At 51.9% G+C, this 26,823-nt stretch overlaps 2 protein-coding genes across 2 annotated transcripts in view; one reads left to right on the forward strand and one right to left on the reverse strand.

Annotated features, from left to right (window-relative positions):
• The window catches only part of DHX30 (DExH-box helicase 30), a 30,974-nt gene extending 25,055 nt beyond the window's left edge, over positions 1-5,919 (reverse strand). The window contains exons 1-2 of the mRNA XM_032686497.1: positions 5,860-5,919; positions 2,286-2,337 (exon numbers count right to left, since the gene is read on the reverse strand). Coding sequence (XP_032542388.1) covers positions 2,286-2,316 — 31 coding nt within the window. The 5' untranslated portion in view covers positions 2,317-2,337; positions 5,860-5,919. The remainder of the gene's footprint in view (positions 1-2,285; positions 2,338-5,859) is intronic.
• A 2,416-nt stretch (positions 5,920-8,335) lies between these two features.
• The window catches only part of SMARCC1 (SWI/SNF related, matrix associated, actin dependent regulator of chromatin subfamily c member 1), a 62,735-nt gene continuing 44,247 nt past the window's right edge, over positions 8,336-26,823 (forward strand). The window contains exons 1-11 of the mRNA XM_032686627.1: positions 8,336-8,466; positions 13,613-13,732; positions 16,124-16,209; positions 19,665-19,746; positions 20,844-20,936; positions 22,189-22,258; positions 23,098-23,167; positions 24,429-24,504; positions 25,195-25,320; positions 25,622-25,740; positions 26,588-26,712. Of these exons, the coding sequence (XP_032542518.1) occupies positions 16,136-16,209; positions 19,665-19,746; positions 20,844-20,936; positions 22,189-22,258; positions 23,098-23,167; positions 24,429-24,504; positions 25,195-25,320; positions 25,622-25,740; positions 26,588-26,712 (835 nt within the window). The 5' untranslated portion in view covers positions 8,336-8,466; positions 13,613-13,732; positions 16,124-16,135. The remainder of the gene's footprint in view (positions 8,467-13,612; positions 13,733-16,123; positions 16,210-19,664; positions 19,747-20,843; positions 20,937-22,188; positions 22,259-23,097; positions 23,168-24,428; positions 24,505-25,194; positions 25,321-25,621; positions 25,741-26,587; positions 26,713-26,823) is intronic.

The following is a 26,823-nucleotide window of genomic DNA, read 5'->3' on the forward strand; positions in this document are numbered from 1 at the left end:
GTTGCACCTGGGACAACCATTAAGTTTTGTGTTTCTTTAAAGCAAGGTCTCATTTTTGTGTCAAAGACTTTATTATGAGCATTCTCTCTATAAAGTGAAAATTTACATGAATAGTTGGATGAAAAATGGGGGTTTTTAGGAGATTTTTCAGTGATTCCTGTTTATTTTTAAATCAGAAAGAGAAATCTTCAATAAGTCACAAAAATATTGACTATGATACTGGCAAAGTTCAGTTTTACAAAGCTCCACAAGAAGAGGTTCAAGAAGAGGAAAGTTATCAAATAAACCCCTCTATTAAAAAAAACCCCCAACTTTGGAGGAGTTGAACACTCAAAAAATAAAGTGTCACTGAACCAAATTTGCCTTTTTCTGTACTCACACTTTTTAGCACCTCTGCATTAGTTGTGGTTTGTCTCTGTAAGTTCTTTTACTTAAAAAAAGATCTGAATGCTAACAAAAAACCCCAGATTTTGAACCAGCACCAGAAGACACAAACAAATGCATTTTTTTTAAAGACATGAAGTTAATCTGGCACTTAGAGTACAGATTTTAAGAGCATTGTTCCCCTAAAAAGGGAAAAAAATCATTCAAAGCTGATTGTTCATTCAAAAATCATCCATATCACTAAAAAGGGAAACAAGTCATTCAATGTAAGAGGATTAATTGTGTATATCTTTTGATAGCACGTTGTACAAACTATTATTTTTATTTTTTTACTAGTATTTTTACTATTTATTCAGAAATAAGCTTAGGTGGTTTGGAAACAAAAGCTCCAAGGAGGACTAGAAGGAAAGGGAGGCTGGGAAAATTCCTATATCTTCTGGGAAGAGAAATCTACTGTGAAACAGCTTAATTTGATGTATTTGCTGGGGTTTTTAGTGTTTCCCACAGCTCCAGGGGAGGCAAATGAACTGTCCAGCAGGGAAGAAAACCAAATTATAACCATGGCTACAGAGTTGTTTCAAGTCCTGAACATGAGAGAAGGAACACGGGAGGGAGATCCCCAGGAGATGGTGGGGAAGGCAAAGCCAACAAACCAGATGAATAAAGTCAATGTCTGGGGAAAGTCTGGGAAAAACACAGCCAGTGGGATGGGGAGGTCTGGGAGCAGAGGCTGGGAGTCAGTCCCAGTCTGTGGGACACAGTCAGGGGTGAGGGCTGGTGGTTTGTCACAGAAATGATACAGAAATTATCTTGTGAGCACAGAAAAGCAGTGACGACTCAATCCATTACAAAATTCCAGAAGTGGCCCCTTCCCAGGATCTTCATTTTGCAGGGAGCAGCGTTAACCAGCACAGGATAATCTCCAGAGCCACCTCCAGGCTTTGGCAGCTCCCTGGGATGGGCTGGGGCCGGACCAGCTCCTCCAGCCAGGCCCGTGCAGAGGCAACAGCTCGTTAACGAGCCCAGCTTCATTAAAGAATTCCTTTATCCCAGGGGCTGCAGAATCCCCAGTCCCAGAGCCAGCCTGGCCACCACAAACCACCAGCCCTCAGTGGGAAAGTCCCTTCTCTCCACCCCAACTCCACCCCAGGTCACGCTGTCTGCTGGAGGAGAGGGTTTCATTCCCACATTTCCCATCACTGCTGCCCTGGAGGTGTAAAGCACCCCGGGAATTCCGGGTTTAAATCCAGCCCCCAGTGCTGGTGCCTCGGGAGCAGGGCAGTGCTGGGCTCCCTGCTGGGTCCCCCAGGGCCAAAGCAGAGGGAGGAATTCCCTGGGAGGGAGGGAGTGATCCCTCTGCTTCAGCCAGAGCTGGAATATTTTATTCCATTCTTTAAACCTCATTTAAGACCAAGTAGGAGAGTTCAGGAAAGGACAACAAATCAAACCAGAAGCCAGCCAGTGACTGGAGGGATTCCTCAGGATAAAACACGATTGAAGGAAAGGTTGGCAAAGCAATGGTGGGGAAAAGGGACATGGAGACAGTGCCAGGTGTTAAAGCACCAAACCCCAGGGAGATGGAATTGGTACTAAAGGATGCAGGAATGTTCAGGAGGGAAAAACTGAAAGGGAAAAAAAGGCCTTTACTTTGAGGTAAACAGCAAACAAGTATCCAGGGTCTCCCCTGGACAACACAGGGCTCCTCCCCTTCCCAATTCCCTTGTTCCCTGAAATTCTGCCTGTCCCTCCTCGGGACAGCTTTCCTGCCACATTCCCTCCCTGCTGCACTGACCAGGACACAGCTGAGCCACCTCCTGTTCCTAAAGCAATTTAATTCTCCCAAGCATTAAACTCCACCAAGGCAAAGCTCTGCTGGAGCTGAGGGAGCTGTCAGGGCTTACCTTTGAGGGAATTCAGCGAGAACATCTCCATCCCCGTGGGAAGGGTGGCTTCCTGGGACAGCAGGAGGGAGCAAGGAGAGACAGCAAGTTAGGATTAATATTTTCTTCAAAATGTTTCAAGTGCTTCTGCTTTGCCTCCACAGTGACAAAAATTTGGGGAGGTTTTAAAACCTTTATTAGGCCAGAACTGAGTCACTTATTGCCATTATTCTCCTTTTCAAAGGAAAAAAAAAAAAAAAAACAGAAAAAAGAGAAGTCCTTTTGATAACCTTCTTTGCTGAAAGTGTGTTAAACTTCTTATTTTAATTTCTTACTAAAAGAGCTTTCAGTCAAATAAGAAAAAAACATCTGTGTTTTGTGGTGCTTTATTTCAGGCCAGAGATCAAATACATTGCAGGAACTCCTGGAACAGAGTAACAGGGATTTTCTAACCCCCTTGTATCAGAAGGGTGAGGACTGAGGAGCCTCATTTATACAAAGTGAACAAAGTTTGGAGCTGCACTTCCATGGTCCTGGTGGGTCCCTTCCAGCTCAGGGTATTTTGTGATTCCACAGACATCAAATCCCTCTGAATGACTTCCTGTGCATGCAATTAATAGCCTGCAATTATCATTCAAATTCTTCACTTTTGCTTTCAGCAAAACCAACGACAAATTCCTTCAGCAACAGCAGCAAAAAGGGCTTAAGATAATCCCCCCCCCTTTGTGGACATGACACCTCGGTCAGGAATTCCCTTCCCCAGGGACACAGGGAATGAACCTGCCCTGGCTGCCAAGGCCACACGAGGGCTTTTCCAAGGATTAGAGAAATAAACCCAGGGTGATGTGAGTTTGTAACAATGAGAGCCGTGTGCTGGGGGGGATGTCAGAGCAAAGAGCCCCGGGGTCAGCAGCTCCCTGCAGGGACAGAGCCAGGGAGCTCCTCTGGGGGAGAGATTCCGAGGGGCAGCGGAGCCACATCCCGGCAGGAATGCACATGGAACTGCAGGGAGTGGAGCACATGGCAGCCTGAGCCCCTTCCACAGGGATCACCCCAGCCTGGGCTAAACCACCTCAAAGCCAGCGGTGTTTGTGATAAACTGTGTGAGTCTGGTGTCACTCCAGAGAGGAGCAAACCCAGGAACACCCCGAAATCACTGGAGAGAGAAAACCAGGAGTGGGATCGGGAATGCTGCGGTAAATCCAAGTCATGGAGGCATCAGCCACAGCTCCCTCCCAAATTCTTAAGCCTGACCAAAGCAGGGGGAGCTGCTTGCCTGGAGAGACCGAGGGTATCCCAGGGAATACAGGGAAGTTCGTCTCCATCAGCCTTCGGGGACAAGGAGAGCAGCTCCAGGCACAGAAACTGCAAAGTTCCCTGTGGAGCAGGAATTGGGGGAAAGGGAGCAAAGAACATCTCAGCCACACTGGGACAGGGGGGCTCATCCAAAAATGGCCTCAAGCTGAAGGAGGGCAGGGTGAGATGGGATATTGGGAAGGAATTCCTGGCTGGGAGGGTGGGGAGGCCCTGGCACAGGTTGCCCAGAGAAGCTGTGGCTGCCCCATCCCTGGAAGTGTCCAAGGCCAGGTTGGAGCAACCTGGGAGAGTGGAAGGTGTCCCTGCCCAGGGCAGGGGGTGAGACTGGATGATCCTTAAGGTTCTTCCAACCCAAATCAGCCTGGGATTTTATGAATAAATGCAGGATAAAGTGATGGAAATGGTATTTTCTGCTCAAGACCAAGGAAATAAAACATTGAAAACCCTCCAGGGATGAACTTCCAAGACAAACAACCGAGAGCCCCTTGGACAAGCAAGATTCCAACCCAGCTGTTATTTATAACCCTGTCTGGAGATCCCAGCTGAGACAGGACTTTACTGGGAACCAGTAAGAGTCAAACTGGGTGGGAGCTGGGCTGGACAAGGGAGGAGAATAAAGGATGGAGAGATCAAATAATTTAGGTCCATGAACAGAATCCCATGGATGAGGGATCCCTTTGGAATGACATGGAGGAACTGGAGGACTTCAGGCTTGAGCATCCAGTGGGAACAAGGCCCAGGCAGAGAGGGAAGAGTTGGGATAGGGGAGGTCAGGATAAGGCCCAGCCCAGCCCCTGCACCACTGGGTCCCTCAGGGGCAGATCTGCTGGATCTGGACACCAAGGATCCAGACCTGGGAATCACTTCTAGCCCAGCCAGCAGCCTGGGGCAAATCCCAGGGTTTGGTGCTGCAGATCCAGATCCCAAATAAAAAGAAGTGTCCAACTCTGGCAGCTGGATCAGCATCCATGGAAACGAGGGGACACAGGACCAGCACAAAAAGGGGACACTGGAAGACACAAAACGTATTTTGTCTGATGAAGGAGAGGTGTGGGGGCTCCCAGGACACTGGACTGGGAAGAAGTGAAACATGATGACACAGAACAGGCAGTGGTACAGCTGGAACGAGAATCCATGGGACCATGGAGCCTCACACTGGGATAACACCAGAATCCCAGGTGGGAAAAGGGACACCAGAAGTTTGTTAAGAGGAGACTCAGTGCTCCTGCTGCGAAGGCAGAGAGTGAAACCAGGGAATGTGGCACAGGAAATGCTGGATGAAACCCCAAAGGATGGGAATTGGGTCTTTGCTGGGTTTCCTTGACCCACTGGAAAACGGCTCCATGAGGAAAAACCACATCCCTGAGAGCAATGCAGTGAGTGGCACAGGAGTTCTGATTCCTGCCTGCTGGGATATTGCAGCAGTGCTGGGAGAGGCAGAGCCCCGAGTGCTTTGTGGTGAGAACAAAGGAGAAATCCCGTTGGGTCCCAACCCAGCCCCAAGGAGTCCTTGCCCCGGGGTCAGGCAGAGCCAACAGGCCACCTCAGTATTGATTCCTCTGGACTTTTGGCTATTTGGGCCAAGGAGCAGCGGGTCCGTGCAGGAAACCCTTCCTCCCCAACCCTAATCCTGCAGGACTCCCGCTGCTGACCGGCTGGATGGGGCAGAACGAGGAGCTGGACGTGGGACGGGGCGTTAGATGCTCCGGGACACCCCCGAGCGCCGGGAACCAAAAGGCTGTCCCGGAGCGACAATTCCAGCGACCACGGGGGGGAACGGAGCCGGGAGCGACAGCGGGACGAGCCACAGGCGGGGAGGGAGCGCCAGGACCGGGAAAGGGCCCGGGAGAGCAGCGGGAGCGAGGCACCCCTGGGTAGGGATGGGGACTCCCGGGAGAGCCGCGCTCCCGGGGCTCTCCCCGCCGGCCCCGCGCCCGGGGGATCCCCGAGCATCCCCCGCCCACCCCGAGCCTCCCCGGGCCCCCGGAGCATCCCCGGGGTCACCACGAGCATCCTCGCCCTCCCCGAGCATCCCGGGACGCCCCCGGGCCTCCCCCGTCCCCCCGGGGACCCCCGAGCGCCCCCGGTGCCCCGGAGCATCCCCGCCCGCGCCGCCCCGCCCGCACAGGCCGCGGCCCCGCACGGCCCCGCCCGCCTCGCCCCGCTCCGCCCGGCGCCATCCCCCGCTGCTGCCGCCACTCCCCCTCCTCCCGCCACCCCCGCGGCCTCCCCGCTGCCCCCCGGGGGTCCCGGCCCGGCTCGCGGGCCCCGCACCGACCTCCGCACCGCGACTGCCGCCGCCGGGCCGCCCTCGGGACTACAGCTCCCACCGGCCCCCGCGCGCGCTTCCGGCGCCGCGTGCGCCTCACTTCCGGATCCCCCGCCCCGGAAGTTGGGCCGCCCGCGCGCTCCCTGCGCCCAGCGGGAACGCGGGAAGCCGCGCGTGCGCGCTGGGCGGGGCGTGCCGCCATGGCAACGGACGGGCCAATGGACGGCGTGTGGCGTTCCCATGGCAACGGCGCGGCCAATGGGCGGTGCGGCCCGAGGGGGCGGGGCGGGACCGGGCCCGATCCAGACCCTGACTCCGATCCCGCGCCCGACTCTGATCCCAGTCCCGATCCCGGGTCTGATCCTGATTCTGGGTCCGATCCCGATTCTGGGTCCGATCCCGGGCCCGATCCTGACCCTGACTCCGATCCCGGGTCCGATCCTGATTCTGGGTCCGATCCCGGGCCCGATCCTGATCCTGGTCCCGATCCCGGGCCCGATCCTGATCCCGACTCCGATCCCGGGCCCGACTCTGATCCCAGTCCCGAGCGGCAGAAGAGCTGCCGGGGCAGATGCTGCAGCCCCGGGGGCTCCGGCCAGGGAGCTGCCCAGAGCAGCTGTGGCTGCCCCATCCTTGGAAGTATCCAAGGCCAAGTTGGAGCAGCCTGGGATAGTGGAACGTGTCCCTGCCCATGGCAGGGGGTGGACCCCAAGGGACCTCTCCCTGGCCGATATTAAGGCTTTATTTCCCACTCCATGAACTAGATGTGGTTATGAAAAGATGAAGGAGCTGTGGAGGATTGGTGCACATACCCTGTGGGTAATTATGTCAGCAATTAACTCCCTGATTGGATTGCAAGTTCACACAAACCCTGAGCTTCGGCTCACAACTCACCTATTCATGTTCTCAGCTCTCTCTCAGGGAGCCAAATTTCCTAAACCAACCGTGCAAACTACCCCAGTCTCGAAAAGTACCTCAGGTGAGGGTTAGGGGGGACCATAAATTTGGTAGATATAAAGGTGAGTGAGGTGTGGGTGCAGGGCTAGGGCAGCAGTGCCCGTGCCCTGGAGATCCTGTGGTTCTTAAGGCACATAGAATGTGCCTCGGCTCCCAAAAAGGAAATCCCCTGACATGGAACCCACCAGGGGAAAACATCTGTGTTTGGGGCCCGGAGCACCCCGGGAGCTTTCTCCAGCCGGTACAGGGGCACTCGCGGCGTAATTCTGAAGGCCGGAGCGCTCCCTGGGCAGCACGCGAAGGGCACTCACAGCGTTTCTGGCTGTTTCCCGGAGCACCCCGGGGCCGGTCCCCGGGCGGTCCCGCGGGCACTGTCCGTGTGTGTATCCCCGGGGGCGATCCCCAGGCGGCGGGCCCTGTCTTTGTGTCTGTCCCCAGGGCCGGTCCCCGGGCGGTCCCACGGGCCCTGTCCGTGTGTGTATCCCCGGGCGGGCCCTGTCCGTGTGTGTATCCCCGGGCGGGCCCTGTCCGTGTGTGTATCCCCGGGCGGGCCCTGTCCGTGTGTGTATCCCCGGGCGGGCCCTGTCCGTGTGTGTATCCCCGGGCGGGCCCTGTCCGTGTGTGTATCCCCGGGCGGGCCCTGTCCGTGTGTGTATCCCCGGGCGGGCCCTGTCCGTGTGTGTATCCCCGGGCGGGCCCTGTCCGTGTGTCTGTCCTCACCCGCCCCCCGGCCCGCTCTATCCCTCAGAGGACCTGGGGGGGCACCTGCGGGGCCGCCCGGGCGCACGCGCAGGGCCCGCGGGGTGGGGCCTCCGGTGGGGATGGGCGGGGCCTCCGGTGGATGGGCGGGGCGAGGGGCGGGGCCGCGAGGCGGGGCATGGGAGCGGCGCGCGCGTTCCCGATCTCATTCCCGGGCGCGTTCCCGATCCCGTTCCCCAGCGCATTCCCGGGCGCGTTCTCAATCGCATTCCCAGTTGTGTTCCTGAGCGCAATCCCGGGCGTGTTCCCAATCCCGTTCCCCAATCACATTCCCGATCACATTCCCAAGCGTGTTCCTGACCCCATTCCCGATCCCGTTTCCCATCCCACTCCCGATCCCATTCCCAATTCTGTTCCCTATTCCCATTCCTGATCCCATTCCCGATTCCATTCCTGTTCCTGATCTCATTCTCATTCCCATTCCCGATCCCGTTCCCATTCCTATTCCCGATCCCCTTTCTGTTCCCCCGATCCCATTACCGATCCCGTTCCCCACCCCATTCCCCATCCTATTCCCAACCTCATTCCCGATCCCATTCCTGTTCCCCCGATCCCATTCCCATTCCCAATCCTATTCCCGTTCCCGATCCCATTCCCATTCCCGTTCCCGTTCCCGACCCCGCTCTCGTTCCGGGCGCGCCCCCGCGGGTGGGCGGGGCGGTGGCGGGCGCGCGGCGCATGCGCGGCGCGGGGCGCGCGGGGACAATGGCGGCGGCGGCGCTGGCGGCGGGCGGAGGCCCCGGGAGCGGCCCCGCGGCGGCCCCGGCGGGCGGGCCCGGCCCCGCGCTCGCAGCCGCCCGCCGCAAGGACGGCGGGCCCGCCGGCAAGTTCTGGGAGAGCCCCGACACCGTGTCCCAGCTCGACTCGGTCCGCGTGTGGCTGGGCAAGCACTACAAGAAGGTGCGGCCCGGCGGGGGCGGCGGGGACCGGACCGGGCGGGGCGGGCGGGGGGTCCCGGGGGACGGGACGGGACGGGACGTGACGTGACGTGACGGGACGGGACGGGACGGGACGGGTCGGGTCGGGTCGGGTCGGGGGGCTCGAGGCCGCGGGGCCGTGCCGGGGGCAGCCCCGGGGCCGTTCCCCGCGCCCCCGGGGCCGTGTTTGTGTCCCCCGGTGCCCGCTCGCTCCGGGGCCGTGACTTTCCTGCGCGGGCAGGTCCCGGCCCCGCTCGGTTTCCCTCCAGCCGCGCCCGGGAGGTGTCGGGGAGCTGGAAAAAGGGAAAAGAAAACAAACGGAAAGGCCGTTCTGTGCCGCTCGGAGCCGCCTCGAGCCCCGCGTGTGGCTCCGGGCTCACGGAGCGGGAGCGGCCCCGCTCGCTCCGCCGCCCTCGGGCTCCTCTTCCTCCCTCCCGCACTTCGTGCGCTGTTCCTTCGCTTTCTTTAAGTGTTTGTTGGTGGGTTTTTTTCCCCCGTGTGATGATTTTGTAACTTCATTTCAACACCCGAGCCTTGAAAACCCACCCGACGTAACTTCCCGGCGTGTTTTCGGCGCGATGTAGCGATCCCGGAGGAGCTTTGGCTGGATCCGAGGGGATGCTGGGCAGCCGAAAGGTGCCTTAATCTCGGGATTTACCCGGTTTTGGGGCCATCCCACCGCTCCTCGACGTGTCCGGTGTCAGCGGCCCTTGGATGAGCTCTCTCGTGGCTGTGGGTTGGGTTCTTTGTGTGCCCCGAGCTGGAATCCGAGCCGGGAATGTGAGCTGGGCTGGAAGCAGCGCAGGCTCAGGTGTGTTTTTCCGGTCCTTCCAGCTCCTTCCAGCAGCCACAGACGGTCGGAGCTGCAGCTTGAACCAGCAGCTGGAGCTCTTTGTGTGGAGGAGGAAATGGAACGGGAGATTTCAGGAGTTGGGCTCTGTTTTGGAGCCGCTTTGCTGCTGTTCCAAACCCGCGTTGTTGTGTTTGATTCCCGGGACTGAGCCCCCCCGGGAGCACAGCACACCTTGGGAACGGGCTCAGTCCTGCTGCTCTGCGGGGGATCTGGGCTGGCTGGGGCCCCAAACCACCCCCGGGGCTGTTCCTGCGTCCTGGCCCCGGGGCAGGGATGGAGCTTCCTTTTTGTGTGCAGGGGAAACTCCTCCGTTAAAATTGGTTATAAAGTTTGGATACTCGTTTCTGTCGATTCTGGAAGGTGGTCAGAGTTGGGCTAAGGAGAAATCTTCACGAGGCAGGTGGATTTCAGGATTTTGCTGTGAAAATCCTTTTTTAAAAATGGAGTATAATGTTAGTTGTGGGAAACGAGGGAGCTCATGCTACCAGATTTAGCCTTAACGCTCCAGAGGGAAGGGTTGATTCCTTTCTGGATGTGCAGTGAAAGGACTCTGGGTCACCTCGTGTCTGTTTTCATCCTCCTGTGGGTGTGTGGCTTTTCCAGGGAGGGACATGGTGACTATAAGTGACTTTTGTCCAGCTCATACTCCTAAAAATGGGTGTTTGGCCATCTCTGTGCTGAAGCCATCAGTGGGAGTTGGTGTGTCCAGCTCTGGGAGCTCCAGGGACACTGGGGACCAGCTGGAGAGAATTCCAAGAGCAGCACCAAGCTTGGTCAAGGATCCAGAAGGACAATGGGCAAGGAGAGAGTTAGAGAGTTGCAGTTGTTCTTGTCTCTGGATTAGAGGAGTCGTTAATGTTGGAGAGATCTTTGTGTCCCTAGAAAATGACAAATATTGGAGAGTTCTTTGTGTCTCTAGAAATGAGTATTGGAGGCTTCTTTGTGTCTCTGGAGTATAATTAAAAAAGTAAGAGGTTTTAGCAGTAGTGTGGAAGACCACAGTTAATTAGGAATTCATAGTTCACGAGTAAACTGGGCAATTACTGTCTATTCTGTTTATGCTCATTTATCTCTAATATTGTGTGTTGTTTCAGTAGTTCTGTTCTCATTAAGCCACGAATCTGTCCTGTTAAAATGGGTTGTCCCCAAGCAGAGTTATTTCTTGCACTTCAAACACCTTTCTGAGGTAGTTTGGGGGGTTTTTTAGCACGGGCATGGTGAGGGGTGCAGACACTGCCCCAGGCCTCCAGCCCTGCTCCCGGGGCCTTGCTCACACCCAGGTCAGTGCACTGACCCCTGGGAGCTCTGGCTGCTCAGTGCCCCTGGAATCCCTGCCCCTCGGAGGCAGAAGGCTGGAGAAGGGGATTTTTGGGAGGCAGGGAGGAGGGTGTTTGGGTTTTTAAGGAGCAAGTGGAACGTTGTGTTAGGGCTGAGTTAGAGGGAATGATGGTGCCACTGGATCCGGGTGCCATCACTTGGGGCTGTGGATGGTTTGGGAGTATCTGGCACCCCCTTGCACTGGCACAGGGGGTTCTTTCCACGTTCATGGGGCTCCTGCTGCTGTGAGGGGTTGGGCTGATGCCCCTGGATCCCATTCCTCCCTTCTATGCATAGCCCTCAGGAGGGGGACGAGCTGGTCCCTGGCAGCTGTTGGGAAGTGGCAGCTGTTCCATCTGGGATGTCTGGTTGGAGCCCACCTGCCTGTTCCCCCAGCCAGGGGCTGAACTGAGGGGATTTGTAGTTCCTGTGCCTGGCTCTGCTGTCCTTGGCAAGTGTTTCCTCGGTGCCTGACTCTGGTTCCATCTGAGGGAGGGTTTTCTGTCTCTGCAGCTCTTTTCTGTCTCACCTTTGAAAAGGGAACAAGGGTTATAAACCCAAATCAAAGTACTGTCACGTTGGTTTTGCTTTCTCTGGTGTTTAGTGCTCTGAGCTGAAGTGTTCTTTGTTTTGGGGGAAGGAAGGGATTTGGTGCATCAGGGCCCCAGCACAGAGTGCTGGGTGGTTATTTGAGGTCAGTGACCACAGCAAAGCTGGCTGAGGGATCTGTCCCTCCCTCAGTGACAGAGGCTTTCCAGGGCAGCTGCAGTGGCAGGTCTGGCTGGAGAAGGGATTTCCTCTGCTTAAGGATATGGGGGGATTTTGGGGGTTCTAACTGTCGTGGAAGGGCTGGAAAACCCTTTGCTGTGTCCATGGGGCTTTGGCATCTCTCAGAAATGGAACAGGGCATCGTTCTGTCCTCTGGAATTCACTGCTTAAAAACCTTTATTTGCTGCAGAATCATCTTCTGCTTCTGTGGAGATGACTGGAAAACCTGGAGATCTGCTGGGACTTGGGTCCTCTGTGACCCCCTGAACCCCCTGGGCATCGATCAGGGATCCTCTGCCTCCTGTTGCTGCCTAAAGATCCGTTTGTGCTGCCCCTTTCTGGGCAGAAATGGTGGAGAGGAGTCTTGTGCTTCCTGTTGAGGGTTGGTTTTTTTTCCTTTTTGTGTAGGGGAAACCTCAGGCAAAATAATGGGTTTCCCATAAAAAGGATGTGCAGGATAGTGGCAAAGGAGGATGAGGAGTTCTTGGTGTTGTCTTCCTTTATAGCTTCCAGCTGTTGGTGCCTCCTGCAAGAGGGAAAAGTGGGATCTGTGAATAAAGGAATAAATGCCTGAAAAAAATTCACATGTGTAAGAACAGGCTTTGCAAAGTGTTTTCTCATGGAATTTTCCTTTTTTTTTTTCTGAAGGAAAATATTTGAAAAGAATAGAGTGAGTCCATACAAGGATGTCACCCCTTCTGGGTTTGGTTTATTGAAAGAGGTTCAGAGAATTCCGGAATGGTTTGGGTTGGAAGGGACCTTAAGGATCACCCAGTGCCACCCCCTGCCATGGGCAGGGACACCTTCCACCAGCCCAGGTTGCTCCAACCTGGCCTTGGACACTTCCAGGGATCCAGGGGCAGCCACAGCTTCTCTGGGCAACCTGTGCCAGGGCCTGCCCACCCTCCCAGCCAGGAATTCCTTCCCAATATCCCATCTATCCCTGCCCTCTGGCAGTGGGAAGCCATTCCCTGTGTCCTGTCCCTCCATCCCTTGTCCAAAGTCCTGTTCAGGGCCAGGAGTTGGACTCAGTGATCCCTGTGGATCCCTCCCAACTCAGGATATTCTGTGTTTCTGACATAATTAAAGCATTAATTCCCCAGGGAGGGGAACAGGCCCAGGAAAAGGCATTTGGAATTTTCGTGCTCTTCACCGGCTCCTGTTTCTAGGTGGGGTTTTATGCCCAGGGTGGGACACCTGGGCAACCCCACAGGGGTTTGTGTCCTTTCCATTGCAAAGATTTAATGTCTCAGATGTGTCTGTCAGCTCCTTAGAAAGCACTGAAGGAACTTGCATCCCAGGGTGGTCAAATCCTGTAAAATGACAATGGAAAAGTCCATGTCTTTGTGGTGTCTTTGGCTTAGGAGCTGGTGCTGTGGAAAACCTCGATTTGACTGGTATTTAGACCACTGCTCCAAAGTTCTGAGGGTTCTGTCTCTTAAAATGGGTTTGTAAAGGGCTTCAGAAAACCTGATTTGAGGGAGGAGCAAAGGCTCAGAGTTACCCGGGTGAAAGTTTGGGGTGGCTCATGTTGCTCCATGTCCTGCCTGGAAAAGGGGTGTTTGTTCTACCCTTGGAAGTCTTCTGGCACATGGAGGAGATGATGTTCAGTGAGTGGATACTGGACATCAGGAATAACAAAAACTCATCTGCTGGGTGGGGTTGTTTTATATTTCATGCTGTGATTTCCCCTTTTGTATTTACGTTTTATTTACATTTTACTGGCAGTAGAACCTTGGGAACTGCCCCGATTGTCCCAAAACGTTGCAGGTGGAGTTGTCTGGCCCAGATTTTCTCTTTGTACCATTGGATGCTCTGAGGGTTCATTAGTACTTGGTTCCAGAAGGAGCTTGGGAAGTTATTGCAGAGAGCTCTGTGTGTGGGGGCAGAGTTAGGCTGTTCCTTTATTAGGAACTACAAATGAGCTTGGAGTTAATCTGTGTCTGCCACAGGAGGAGCTGGGGATGATCCACAGGTAGGTGCTGGATTTTAAGCCTGAAGCTTGGAAAATGCTTGTGCTTGGTGCTTCTTCTGTGCAAACCCCATCCTTTACCCTCTTCCCAGCCTTACAGGGATCCCAAAATCTTCAAACCCTGCTCTACGACTGCTGAGATAACCTGGGGTGTTACTGAAGCACCTTCAGGCTTTATTTCCCTCTCCCCCAAGTAACCCCGTGGTTTTTGTCTTTCAGTACGTTCAGGCAGATGCTCCCACCAATAAAACACTGGCTGGGCTGGTGGTGCAGCTGCTGCAATTCCAGGAAGATGCCTTTGGAAAACATGTCACCAATCCTGCCTTCACAAAGCTTCCTGTGAGTATCGGGGCTCTCACCCTGCTGTTCTCCCTCTGCAGCCTCTGCTGCATCCAGGGCCTTGGGAGAGCCCTGCTCCAGCTGGGATTTAGCTGGTGCACCCCCTGGCAGGGCTGGAACAGCACACTCCTCCTTAAAAGCAGATTTTCAGTGTAATGCAGCTTACTCTCTTTATATTTGAAGTGATTCCTTAATGCTGCGAGGAGGTTTTAATTTCTACTGAAATTTGATATGATTCCTCAGTTCTAAGTCAAATCTGGACTGGTGCACCCTGAACTGAGGGAATAAAATGCACTTTCCAAAGCAAACAAGCTCCCCTTGGGCATTTCTGTTGATTAAACTTCAAACTTGTAACGGTGCCAAGGCTGAAAGACGACTTTCCCATGGTCTGGAGTATCATGTAATTAGTTACCTCAGATAGTTTTCCAGTCCCTGGGGATATTGGTACCTGGAAACAATATCAACAGACTGTAAGAGCTGTTTATTTAAAATTCCAGCTGGAGCCCTGCCCAGCACCAGAGGGACCTTTCCTGGGGAGTGTGAGGTGCAGGAGCGGCTGGAGGGAAGGGGGGTGCAGCAGATGGAAGGACAGGGGGATCTCAGGGAAGGGCAGGGATGGGCACGTGGTGCCAAGGGCCCAGCTGGCTGGTTTGGGGAGGCTGAGGGGCTGAGACAGCTGTCATACATGTGTGAGGTGTTGTGGCATCAGCAGGAGGGGCTGTGCTGGTCTCTGAGGCCCTGGGGAGGGGACGGGGGGTGGTGGAGCATTTACAGCCAGTTCAGACACTGCTCTGGAGCTGTGCTGAACACTTCCAAATGCTCCTGTGTCCCTGCTCCCCCACCCATGGAATGCTGTCTGTTATTGTTCCGTGGGGGTTTCTCCCCCACACCTTTTGCCCATGTCACTCCCTCAGAGAGGGGGTCACTTGGGCGAGTTCTCCTCACAGGAGTTTTCAGACTCCCGGGGTGAATCTTGGGACCATTCTTGGATTCATTTCAGGAGGAATTCCTGGCTGGGAGGGTGGGGAGGCCCTGGCACAGGTTGCCCAGAGAAGCTGTGGCTGCCCCTGGATCCCTGGAAGTGTCCAAGGCCAGGTTGGAACAGCCTGGGCTGGTGGAAGGTGTCCCTGCCCGTGGCAGAGGTGGCACTGGATGGGCTTTAAGGTCCCTTCCCACCCAACTCATCCTGGGATTCTCTGAGTATCCTGGTGCTTTGGAGAGCACCCAGGAGCACCACAAGGTGCCATTAAGATCTATCTCACCATCCCTCCTGGAATATCTGATAGCTCAGTGATGATAAAAAGCTTCAGGGACAGAGGGGAACTTTGTGATGCTTTATTTTGGTGTGGCAGCATAAGCCATAAAACTGTCCACGTTCAACACATGGATAAACCATCTGAGTGCTCACCAGCCTTAAATCAGTTTGTCTTATCTTGAAAATGGGCAATAAAGATTGCAGTGGCATCATAAAGATGCTGTTCCTGTGCTTGTTCTTGCTGCTACAAAGGTGTAATCTGGTCAAATTTGCTCAGCTCAAGTTTAGAGCAGTTGGATCTCTGTCCTCTCAGCTCCTTCCCACAGGAGACAACTCATCAGTGCACCTTCCTTTGTGTTTTTACCTGGGAAATGCACTGTGTGCCCCCAGATGAGGTTGGCAGGGGCTTTTTTAGACGTTTAGTTCAGGTGCTGCTCCAGGCTGTGAAGGAGCTGCTGTTACCCCAGCACAGCCCTCTGAAGGTGTGCAGAACATCTGAGTTGTGCTGAGCAGCTCCCAGCCTGCTCCTGCTGCTCTTTGGGGCTCAGCTGTGCAATCCCTGGTGCCTGGCTGGGAATTAAGTGACTGAGAGGGAAGAAACGAGCTGGATTTGCTATTTTGGGGCAGCTCTGCCCGGTGACCTTTGCAGCTCTGTGTGGTGGAGGGACGTGACTGGAGCTCTGGGAGTCGTTGTGAACGTGAAATGTCTGAACTTCTGCTCCAGGGTTTCATTTCTAATGACTTGGTTTGGTCTCCTTAGTGCAGATGATGCTTCACTGCTTCACTGACAGCTCTGATTTCAGGTTTAATTTGCTATGAAATGGGTGTTCAAAGAGTAGCTTGGATTTTTACAGCTCTACAAGGAATTTTTTTCAAACTGCTCCTATAAGGAGCTTTCAGATACATCAAGTTCTACTTGCAAATACAAAGAATTCTGCTTCAACCAAATGCATTTAACCTCCATGAAACATTCTTAAAGGAGAACCTATAACTCCAAAAGGGATTAATCTGAAAATTAACTATTCATTTGCTAAATTAGAGGTCTAAAACAGCCAACAAGTGTGTATTTGTTTAAAATAATTGCATGTAAGTCACTACCTCTGTGATTTCCCATGTGGTTTTTTTTTGGGTTCCAGGCAAAGTGCTTCATGGATTTCAAAGCTGGAGGTACATTATGTCACATTCTTGGTGCTGCTTACAAATATAAGAATGAACAGGGCTGGTAAGTTTTTTGTTTGTGATTTATACACCTTTTGCATGAATCCAAGCACACGAACTGCTTATGCAAAGCACCCAACGTTTAATCCTTCCTGGAGACTCGGGGAGGCAGGGACTGGAGATGGGAAGAGGGAATGTTTTCCTGTGTTGCTGATGGTGGCTGTTTTCAGACACACCCCCACACTTCTAAATTTAAAGATAATTGGCCAAGTTTAAGGTCTCGGGCCTGTAGTTGGAGTTAATGACGAGTTTGAGGCTCTTTTTTTGGCGTTTCCTCGCTGTGTGACTGAGAAAATGGACAGATGTGATGCCTCACATCTGTGAGATGTAAATCTCTGTTGTTGATTAGAGGGTTTAGTTATAACTGGGGGAACATGAAGACTCTAGTAAATGCTCAGTGTTCCATCACTTACCCATCCCCAGAAATGGGGAATGCAAGCCCTTGGAAGCTCTACCCCTGCAGCTCTGGACACTGGTATCAAAATATCCCTGTGGCATCCCAGGAGTGTTCTGTCCTGCATGTTTTTAAGTCAGAATCCTCTTTCCAAGAGAGCAGTAGCACAGGATCATAAAACCATGGAATGGTTTGGGTTGGGAGGGACCTCAAAGCCCATCCAGTCCCACCTCCCATAGACCAGGTGACTCCAAGCCCTGTCCAACCTGCCCTTGGAATTACTATATCTGAGAACACTGAGGGGAAGAAATGAGGATGAGAAGTCAATAAATATAAACAAATCAGTAAAAGTAAGCAGAGATTGTTTTTGTGTGTGAATCTGATGTTTCTGATCTGTGACAGCATTTCTGGAATTGAGCCTGTGTTGCTGTTACACACAAGAGCCAATTAAAAGGCAAAATAAAGCTGTTTTAGGATGGTTGGTCGATTTTTAGGGGTTGTTTATACTCATATCAGCTCTGTCTGAGGTGGGTGCATCAGGAATAAGCTCCTTTCAGGGATTTTCCTTCTCCAGTTTTGTCCCCCCTGGGCCATGGCCCCTGTTTGTCTGGGGTGTGTCAGTCTGTCTTGCTGCCCTCTTTGCCTCAAAACAAAGGAATTCAGTGGTTCCCGCTTCATGAATATTCAAATACTCCATTTGCAGGTCTAGTTTTCAGTCACAGAGATTTGCCAGCAAAGCTCAGCCACGTGGTTCCCTCCTCTCTCCTCCCTCCCTCGCTGCCCCCTCACAACTAGTGTGGGTAGTGCCTTGTGTCTGTGCATGTGGGACTGTAGAGGGAAGTAATCCTGGAACTTAACTCTCAGGATCAGACCTAGAGCTTGGAATGTGTCCCTCACTGACTCAACCAAATAATACGTGGTGTTTTTGCCTGAAGTATGATTTTGATTTGATTTTTGAACGGTCTGCATTGTCGCTCTTGCTTAACCTGTTTGTGAATGATCTGTCTTATAGGAGAAGTACCTTTCCTCGCCATAATAGGTATGTCTGCCAGCTGACATACCTTGTCCCTCACTGCAACCCAAGCTGTTTGCTAGAACCTGGCAGAGGGAATCACTTAAGCTGAGGACAGGAGGAATTGGTGCTATTTGATCCCAAGGGGCAGCTAAAAAAGTGCTGTTAATTAATATATCAACAACGCTTCTCTTAAAGTGGGGGTTTGAAAAGCAGGAATTTGGGGGCATGTGGAGCATTCTGTGAGTGCACAGTGCAGGTTTGGAGCAACAGGTGTAAAAAAATTTTTGGTCCAACTTCCATGCCCTGAGTGGTTTTGTCTCACAGGTACCAAGAGTTCATTGGGTATTTGGGTCAGTTTGTGTTTATTTGTTTATTTCCCTTCATTTCCATGAAACCATTCTGTGTGTTTTGGATACAAACCGTGGCTGAATAACAGAGAAGTGGCTGGATCTTGCCCCTAAAATCCTTTATTAAGCTGTGTTGTGCAGTGACCTGACAGCCCTGATGTCTGGCCCTTCTTTTGCAAGTCACTGTGAGCTTCTCCACGTGCACAACGCTGCTTGAACCACTCATAAATTCCTCTGAAAAGGGATGATTCTGACAAATCTGCCAGGATATTGTGTTCAGCTTGCCATGCCCTTGGTGTGAAGGGAAGAGCCCCTGATTTAGGAGAGAATCCATCCCTCCCTGCTGGTGGCTGTTCCTGCAGAACCCTCTGTGTGGGCACCTCCCTCCTGGACAGCCCAGGGAGCCTCCAGGGCAGGAGAACGTGCTGGGCTCAGCTGAAGGGTCTTTGTTTAGTGTAGTGCTGTGTCCTTGCTGTGCTGCCCTCCTGCTAACGGGGTTTGGGGCTGAAAACTCACTGTCCTGTACCTGCACTGTGTTTATCCACCCTGAAAATGGATCTGGAAACAGGATGTGTTTGTAAGGAACTGTCAGTAGATGTGGGATGAATGTGTGTTCTAGGCTGGGGTGGGCACTTGGAGCCTGGCAGTCCCTGCATGGGGAGGGTGTGCATGGCTGTTTCACCATGTTAAGTGTGCCCAGGGGATTTTATTTCACCCTAAGGTCCCTTCTGACACCACCTCAGCACCCAGGTGGCGTTTGCAGGCTCCAGCAACAGCTTTTCCCAAACCCTGGGAGGTGCAGCAGGTCGTGTTTTACATCTCAGAGTCACCAGCCTGGTGAAGTGATCCTGGTGCTTTGGGAAAGGCTGGGTTGTGAAGGGTCAGCCCCAGGTCTGTGCTGAGCCCCCTTGGGAGTGCTGAACATGGTGAGGGTGCTGGGGTTGTCCCACCTCTCATGTTCTTGGGAGTCTCCACTCAAATCCTTCCCTTGAGTCCATCCATCCGTGAATTCCAAACGTGTCCAGGTGGGTACAGCAGGATGGATTTGGGGGGTCCTGTGGTGCTTCCCAGTAGGAAGTCTCAGATTTTGTGTTATCCCCCCATTTCTCCTGGACAAACCTCCATCGTTACTGCAGCAGTTTTGACTATTTGTCTGTGAAATAACAAAGTTTGAAGTCCCAGAGTCCAACAAAAGCGATGAGAAAATGCTCCCGTGGATTATCAGCTCCCTGTGCTCTGGGGGGGGGGGGTTTGTTCTCACATCAGGCAGAGGAGTTGCTGCTTTTCCTGCATTCCCAGGACAGGTGGATGGGTGCAGCTGGAAGTAAGAGAAACATGAGAGCTCATCCATGACTTCTCTCACGTAGTTGTTGGAATCCCTCGTGATCCCGTGTGTCCAGGGATCCCCTGTGGCTGTGCTGGAATGCACGGCCCTGCTCCAGGGCTTTGTTGGACAATGTCAACCTGCCTTTCCCTTCCCCCCCCCCAGACATTTCACAAATCAGCTGCATTTTGTTGATTTGGTTCCTGGTGGTTTTCCTGGCTCGTGAGGGGCTGCCCAGTGAAGCAGAGATGGGTGTGGTTGTCCTTTGAGTGTCCTCACGTCGCTCCACCAACCACTGTTTGTGTGGAACGGGAAAGATTCTTGGCTGCTGGAGGGTGGGGAGTGGAACTTAACATTTTTGAATCCTTTCCCTTCCCAGGAGGAGGTTTGACCTGCAGAATCCCTCGCGGATGGATCGGAACGTGGAGATGTTCATGACCATTGAGAAAACACTAGTGCAGGCAAGGAGCTCCCACCCACACCCCACAGGCTCAGGGCAGGCTCTCCCTGGGTCTTTATCTGCCTCACCACCCAGGGAGGGGTTTCATCCTGGACTTCTGTAGGAATATTGGGCTCTTCTCTCCCTCTCCCACCCATTTCAGTCACAATTCCATGTTATCACTTGAAAAGTTCAGGGTATTTTCATCAGTACTCTGGGTATGCAGAGGGTGAGAAAACCTGTTGTGAGGTGGGAGAAAACATCCTGAGTGTCCCCATGTCCCACCCTTGGGGCTGAGGAGCTGGTTCTGTACACACCCGTTCCATGGCTCACTCCTGAGACTTTTAGTTTGATCTAAATTTGACTGTTCTCAGGTTAGGAAACATTTGAGAGTCTCACTTTATCAATTGAGTTATTATCTATATCCATTAAGCAGCTCTGTGGAGGCTAATTTGAAATTAAATTTTTTTAACTCCCGCACGTGAACAATATATTACTTTTTTTCAAACACTAAAACCAAGTTCAGTGTGTAATAGAGTCAAAACATGACTTTCAGGAGCTTGTCAGGAGTGGAGATAGGAGGAAGGGACAGCAAAAAGCGACAGTACTCTCACTATAAACACCTCTTGCCGTTGTTGGGGTGGTTTCAGTCCATAACAGAGTAAAAATGAAAACTGCAGGTTTGATTAGTGAGTCCCTCAGTGCTGTGGCAGTGAGTGACTGTGCATGTCAGTGCTGCAGGGCAGATCCCAAGCTGGAAGCTGACACTGAGAGACTCCAATTCCCTTTGAAGTGAAGTCTCCCACAGGCTGTCAGGAATTCCTTGCCATCCAAGCCATGGTTTGTGTTCAGGATGTTGTGGAACAGGAGGGGGAACAGCCCCGTGGGGTGAAGGTCTGGCAGAGCTCACAGCAGATCCAGACAGAAGCCCTGGGAGGTCTCTGCTGGGGAGGTGTGTGAAGGGAATACTGGGAGTTCTGGAGCTGGAATTGGTGAGCTGTGTCACCACCTGACCCGTGCTCCTTTGGAGCTTCAAGCCTTGGGGATTTTAATAGGAATGTTATGATTTTTGTCACAAATCACCTCCTAATTCATTTGATGTGCTGTTCTCTTCCCCAGAACAACTGTCTGAGCAGACCAACCATCTACCTCATTCCTGACATTGAGCTGAAGCTGGCAAACAAACTGAAGGACATTGTCAAACGGCACCAGGTGAGTGTGGGGCAGCAGATCCTCAACCAGGGCTTCCAGGGAAAACATCTCTGCCCACCCTGAGCCTGTGAGTTCCATCTGGAGCGTGTCTGATGGCACAAGGCAGCAGCACCAGGTCACTGTACAAAACCCACCTCTGCTCTGAAGGTGAACCTGGACCTGCTGCTGGAGTGAAAGGTGCTTCTGGGTGAGGTGGGTGCAGCCACAGCTGATTTACTGTTCAGTTCTTGTGCAGAGAGAGCAGGAGCTGGGCCAGAGCTGAGCCTGGAGAAGGCAGTGTGTGATACAGCTGTTCCACACCTGTGGGCACAGCAGGAGGAACCTGGAAATCGTTGTGATTTTTTGCTTTATCTCAGCTCTTTGTTGCCTGTGCTGAACAGGTGGGCAGTGTATTTCTGAGAGCCAACATGTTGCCATTGTAATTTAATGTACTAAATAATGATCTGAACGAGATTAATGACTTCATCTCTTAAAAATGTAAACAGTCTTTTCACTTGTCTTGAGAGAAATACCTGGAATGTGACCTCTGGATGGTCTGGTGGCCTTTTGTGTCAGGATCATGCAGAGCTGCAGCCCAGTGGTTTCTTTCCCAGATTAAATGTGTTTCCTGTGTTATGGTTATGAACCATCATATCAGCTTCAGCTGGGTGGTTTTTAACAAGTTACTTGTAACTATTTGGCTGATTTGGGATGTTATTTATTGCTTAAATTAGAGTTAATGAGTCAGTTTTCCTCTCGTAAAGGAATTCTTTCCTAAAGGAGTTCTGTGGTGAGCTCAAGGCTTGCTGTATCCAGGAGTGATTTAAGGGATTTTTAAAGCAGGCAGCTTTGTGTCTGAAGGGGTGTGAAGAGCTGAAGACAGAAATTGTCCCTGGTTCTGCTTTTTGGGCTTTTTTTCCTTTGCTCTGCCTCTGAATTCTCATCTTGTTGCCAGCTTTGCTTCTCGCTATCTTGATTACTTTCATTTATTTAACCCATTGCTGTCATGTCTCCTGTACTCCACCCCCAGTACCTGTGGCTCCCTCCTCCTGCCATCCCAAGTCCTTGTTGCAGCCCGTGCAGAGGAATTCCATGTCCCTTGTCCCAGCACAGTGCCCTGGCATCTCTGGGATTACAGGGAGAGGTTTGTCCTCTGTGCTGCTGAAGATGCTGTTCCTGTCCCTGGTTCTGAGGGATGTGGGTAGGAAGCAGCAGCCGAGGAGTTTGGGGTGATGTGTTCAGGGTTTCTCATGTGGTTTCTTTTTTCCCCCAGGGAACAGTAACTGAAGAGAAATCCAAGGCCACCCACCATGTTTATCCCAGTCCTACCTCAATGGATGATGGTAAAGGCCCTTCCCAGTTTGGCAGTGGGAATGTCTTGTGACTGAATTCCAGGAGCAGTGGGGTGTTCACACAGACTCAGGGTGTGCCCAGCCTGCTCCTGAGAGCCACCCACCAGCTCATGGATAATGCTGGGCCAGGGGAGGGTCAGGTTGGATATTGGGAAAATTCCTCCTGGACAGGGCTGTCCAGCCCCAGGGCAGGGATGGAATCTCCATTCCTGGAGGGATTTCAGAGCCCTGTGGGTGGCACCTGGGGACATGGGCAGGGGATGGTTGGGCTCCATGGTCTCAGAGGGCTTTTCCAGCCCCAACAATTCCATGCCTGTGTGTTCCTGTCTGTCCAGGAATTCTTTTGGGAATGCTGATGCACATCACTGTGTGTGGTTGGCAGAGTGGCTGCAGTAAGGAGGAAGCTGGTGGATGGTTGTTGGCTGTAATACAGTTCACTCTGCCTCTGTTGGAAGTACTTAAAGTCCAAAAAAAAATAATTTAACAGCTGCATCCTTCAGCAAACAGCAAAAAATTGCTCTCATTTTTTCAATCTTAACTCCCTTTAGTTGCCTGTTGGATTGTTGTTGTTGAGTCCGAGTTTCACAGCCATAAACCCCCTTTTTCCATCCTCCCTGGCCTGTGCTGGCCACTAGATGGAAGTGTCCCTGCTCTTTGCAGGGACTGTGTGTCCTCTGGAGCTGCTCTGTGCTGGCAGCTCCCTGCCTAGCCATGGCTTTGTGTTTGTCTTTAACCACTTCAGGTTCATGGAGTCAGAAATATCCAGAGCACGGAAAAGTGAAATAATGTGCTGTTAATCCAGATCTGACATGGATCTCTTTCCTTGGCAGATGAATGGTTGAGACCTGTAATGAAAAAAGACAAGCAGGTGCTGGTACACTGGGGCTTCTTCCCAGACAGGTAAGGGAAGGTGGGGGAAGAAAGCAGATTCCGAGTCTTAATTCAGTTTGTTGAAGGCAAAGTCCTGATCTCAACGTCCAAAGCCTGAAAATAACCATTGATTTACAACTGAACTGTGCACATCCAGTGGTGACACTGGCAGGTGGGGGTGGAAAGGAGAGGGGTTTTCTGCAAAGCCACAAGTAACTGGTTGCAAACTGATCCAGATTTCAAAGGGTGGAATGAGCCTTTCCCCTCAACTTCGAGGGACAGCTTCTGGTTGAGCTCTGGCAAAGAGGTTTCACTCCATGGGTTGCCTTCAGCCAGGTGCAAGTGGCTGTTAAAGCTTCCACTGGAGAGAGCTGGTGTTGCTGGGAGGTGTTAAAATACAGTGGATGTGCTGTTGGGACCTTCAGTGTATTTGCAGTAACCACTTGTGGAAGATCAGTGAAAAGATTGATAACCCAGCATCGACCTCAATTTAAATAACCTTTTCAGGCTACCAAAATCTACTGTGCACACACAGAATTCCCAGGAGCCATATTTCCCATGAGTGTTTTCAGTGGAAGAGAACAAACAACAGTCTCACTGAAGTTTCTTTCTTCATATAGATCAAGAACCTTTAGATGTTTTTATATTTATATCACTGGTCGATTTTGTGCTGATTCTCTGTGTGTGTTTATAAATGCAGGTATAAACACGAGGAATTCTACACATATACACATCTTGCCATGCACATGACTTGCCCCAGTTCCTCATTAGGTGCCTGGTGTTGATTGCAAAGTGTTTTTGCTTTTGCTCAGTGTAGTAATAGTAAATAGACTTTGGAGGGAACAGCATGTGGAGAAATGAGGGAATAGCATGTGGAAAAGTGAATGTCAATAATAAATGGTTTCCAGAAGGAGAGGGTGCAGACTCCTTCCTCCCAGGAATCCAGCAGCTCTTGCTTTAAACTCCTAAGAACAGAACAAAGTGAGTTAAGTTAATTCCAGGGTTTGATCAGGGCCTCAGAACTGCCTTAGCACACCTGGATCTCTCCAGATTTACAGTTTTAACCTGGTCCACGGGCATGGTTTTGAAATTCTGGGGTGCACAAGATGCCTTGGCTCCCTCCCTCTGCACTGTGTCCTGTTCCTGTGGCAGCAGGGATTGTTCCCTGTGGAAAACACTCTGCTGTCCCAGCCCTGGGATCTGACATGTCCCACTGCTGGCACCCACTCCCTGCTGCTGGTCCCTGGGGAGGAGCAGCCCAGGCACCAAGGGTTGTTCTCTCTCTCCTCAGCTACGACACCTGGGTCCATGCCAATGAAATAGATGCTGAGATTGAGGACCCTCCAATTCCTGAGAAGCCATGGAAGGTGGGTGTCCCTCAACAGCTCCCAGAATTCCTGTTTTTATTCTGTTATTGGCCTTACACAGTGTTCTGGGTGTGCTGCTCATCCCCACAGAGTGAGAGCACCTCAGGCCTGAAAATAACTCAGGGTCTATTCAAAGACCACTTACTCCAAGTAGTAATTGGTGACTAACTGGAAAACACTCTTTTTGAGTATAAATCTGCCATGAATAGTAAAATATAATTGTGTAAGATATTAGTAAATCAATAATAAATTGTATCAATTACTCTGAAACTCAAGAAGTTTTTTAGTTCTTAAGCTAAACTTTATTTGAAGATGGATATTTTAAATCAAGATGTGGCCAATTCTCCTTACTTTTATTGATGTTTGTGGCACATCTGCTCAGGTGATCTGTGTATTTAGGAGATTCTGATGGTGATTTTCAGCATCCAGAGCTGCTGTCCCAGCTCTGAGAACTGCCCTCACGTTTCGGGAGGCTTAAGAATGGCTGAGGAGCAGAGATTGTGTTCTAGGCTTGGTCCTGTTGTCCTGCCTCATGAAATTTTCATGACTGTGGGTAAAACCATTAGGAGACAATTTGGGTGTTCAGACCCCCATGAAGCTCCAAGAATGTCCTTAATCCTGCAGGGAAAGGTCTGCCATGAAGTGCTTTGTTTACAGAGCATCTGCATGTCCCTGTCTTCTGTTGCTCAGGTCCATGCCAAGTGGATTTTGGACACAGACATGTTCAACGAGTGGATGAACGAGGAGGATTATGAGGTGGATGAGAACAGGAAATCCGTGAGTTTCCGCCAGAGAATCTCCATGAAAAATGAAGAGGTGGGTGGTTCTCTGTGGAGGAGCTGTGCATCCAACTGTGCATCCACTGGTGTTCTTCATCCCTGCATGGATAGAGCTGGGGGGTTCTCTGGAGAAGAGAGGGCTCCAGGGAGACCTGAGAGCCCCTTGCAGGGCCTGAAGGGGCTCCAGGAGAGCTGGAGAGGGACTGGAATCTCTCCTGGTGTGTGTTGGGATGTCACTGCTTTTAGCTCCTGCTGTGGGATGGATGAAGGAGGAGTTTAACCTGCAGCACAGCAGTAGCTGATATTTGGGATGAACTCACTGCTCCCCTTCTCCACAGCCCGTGCGGAGTCCGGAGAGGAGGGACAGGAAAGCAGCTGCCAGCACAAGGAAGAGAAAACATTCCCCTTCTCCACCCCCCACCCCTGTGGAGTCCAGGAAAAAGACAGGGAAGAAAGGGTGAGTGTGTGAGCCCTGGAACTGGAGAGGAGTTTCCCAGAAACGCTCCTGGGGAGATCTCTGGCACCTTCCAGCTCTCTCACCCGAGGGCACCCTCGTTGTTTCCACAGTGGAATTGGGTGGTTTTCCCTGTGCATTGGGTGTGATTCCTTCACTCCTCTGCAGGAATGTGTTGGCTGCAGGGGGGGAGGACTTGGGGCAGGTTGTCCTTTGCCTGTGTCAGGGACAGGGTCTCATGGCAGCTCAAGAGTGGAAGTTAAAGGAAAAGTTGCTCAGCTGCTTCCAAACTAACCCACAGTGGCTGTGTCAGGGCAGTCTGGGGTATGTGCACAGTTCCTGAATTCAGCCCCAGAAATTCCTGCATTTAATTAAGGAGATTTTTATTGATATAGTCAAGTACTTTGAAGTCCACTTCTCAAATGTAAACCTTAACAGAGAGACATTTGTAGCTTAATGATTAGGGGGGTTATCAATGGTTTAGTTTGATCTCTTAAAAAGAAGAAAATCCCATATTCTACCCAAATAAAAGCTTATTTATGGGGCTTTATGTGTGGGTATGGAGGGGAGCAATTCTGAGCTAAAAATTCAGGTCTTGTTCATAGATCTGCTGGGCTCTAATAAGACAAAGCTGAAAATTTATCACCCAAGAAAGAATGAGTTGATAACCTGAATTACTTCTTGTTCCAGTGTAAATCCTGAGTTAGATCCTGCAGGGAGAGGTGTGGGTGGTTCTGCCTTGGTTCCCACGGGGATTTCAGAAGGGTTTTGGCCCATCCTTTAATCCTGGTATGTGAGCAATGTCCAGGTGAGAACATCTGGCAGAGAACCTGTGTCTGCTCTGTTCCAGACAAGCAGCTCTGTATGGGAAAAGGAGGGGGCAGAAAGAAGAGGATGAACAGGAAGATCTTACCAAGGACATGGAGGATCCCACACCAGTCCCCAACATAGAAGAAGTGGTACTTCCCAAAAATGGTAAAATATGCAAACACTGGATTCTTTGAATGTTAAAAAATGGCTTAAACTGCATTAAAAATACCCATATATTTTGTCAAATCTTTGAAATACTTTGTGGCCATGGGGCCA

Source organism: Chiroxiphia lanceolata, chromosome 1, assembly GCF_009829145.1.
Source record: "Chiroxiphia lanceolata isolate bChiLan1 chromosome 1, bChiLan1.pri, whole genome shotgun sequence".
NCBI lineage: Eukaryota > Metazoa > Chordata > Aves > Passeriformes > Pipridae > Chiroxiphia > Chiroxiphia lanceolata.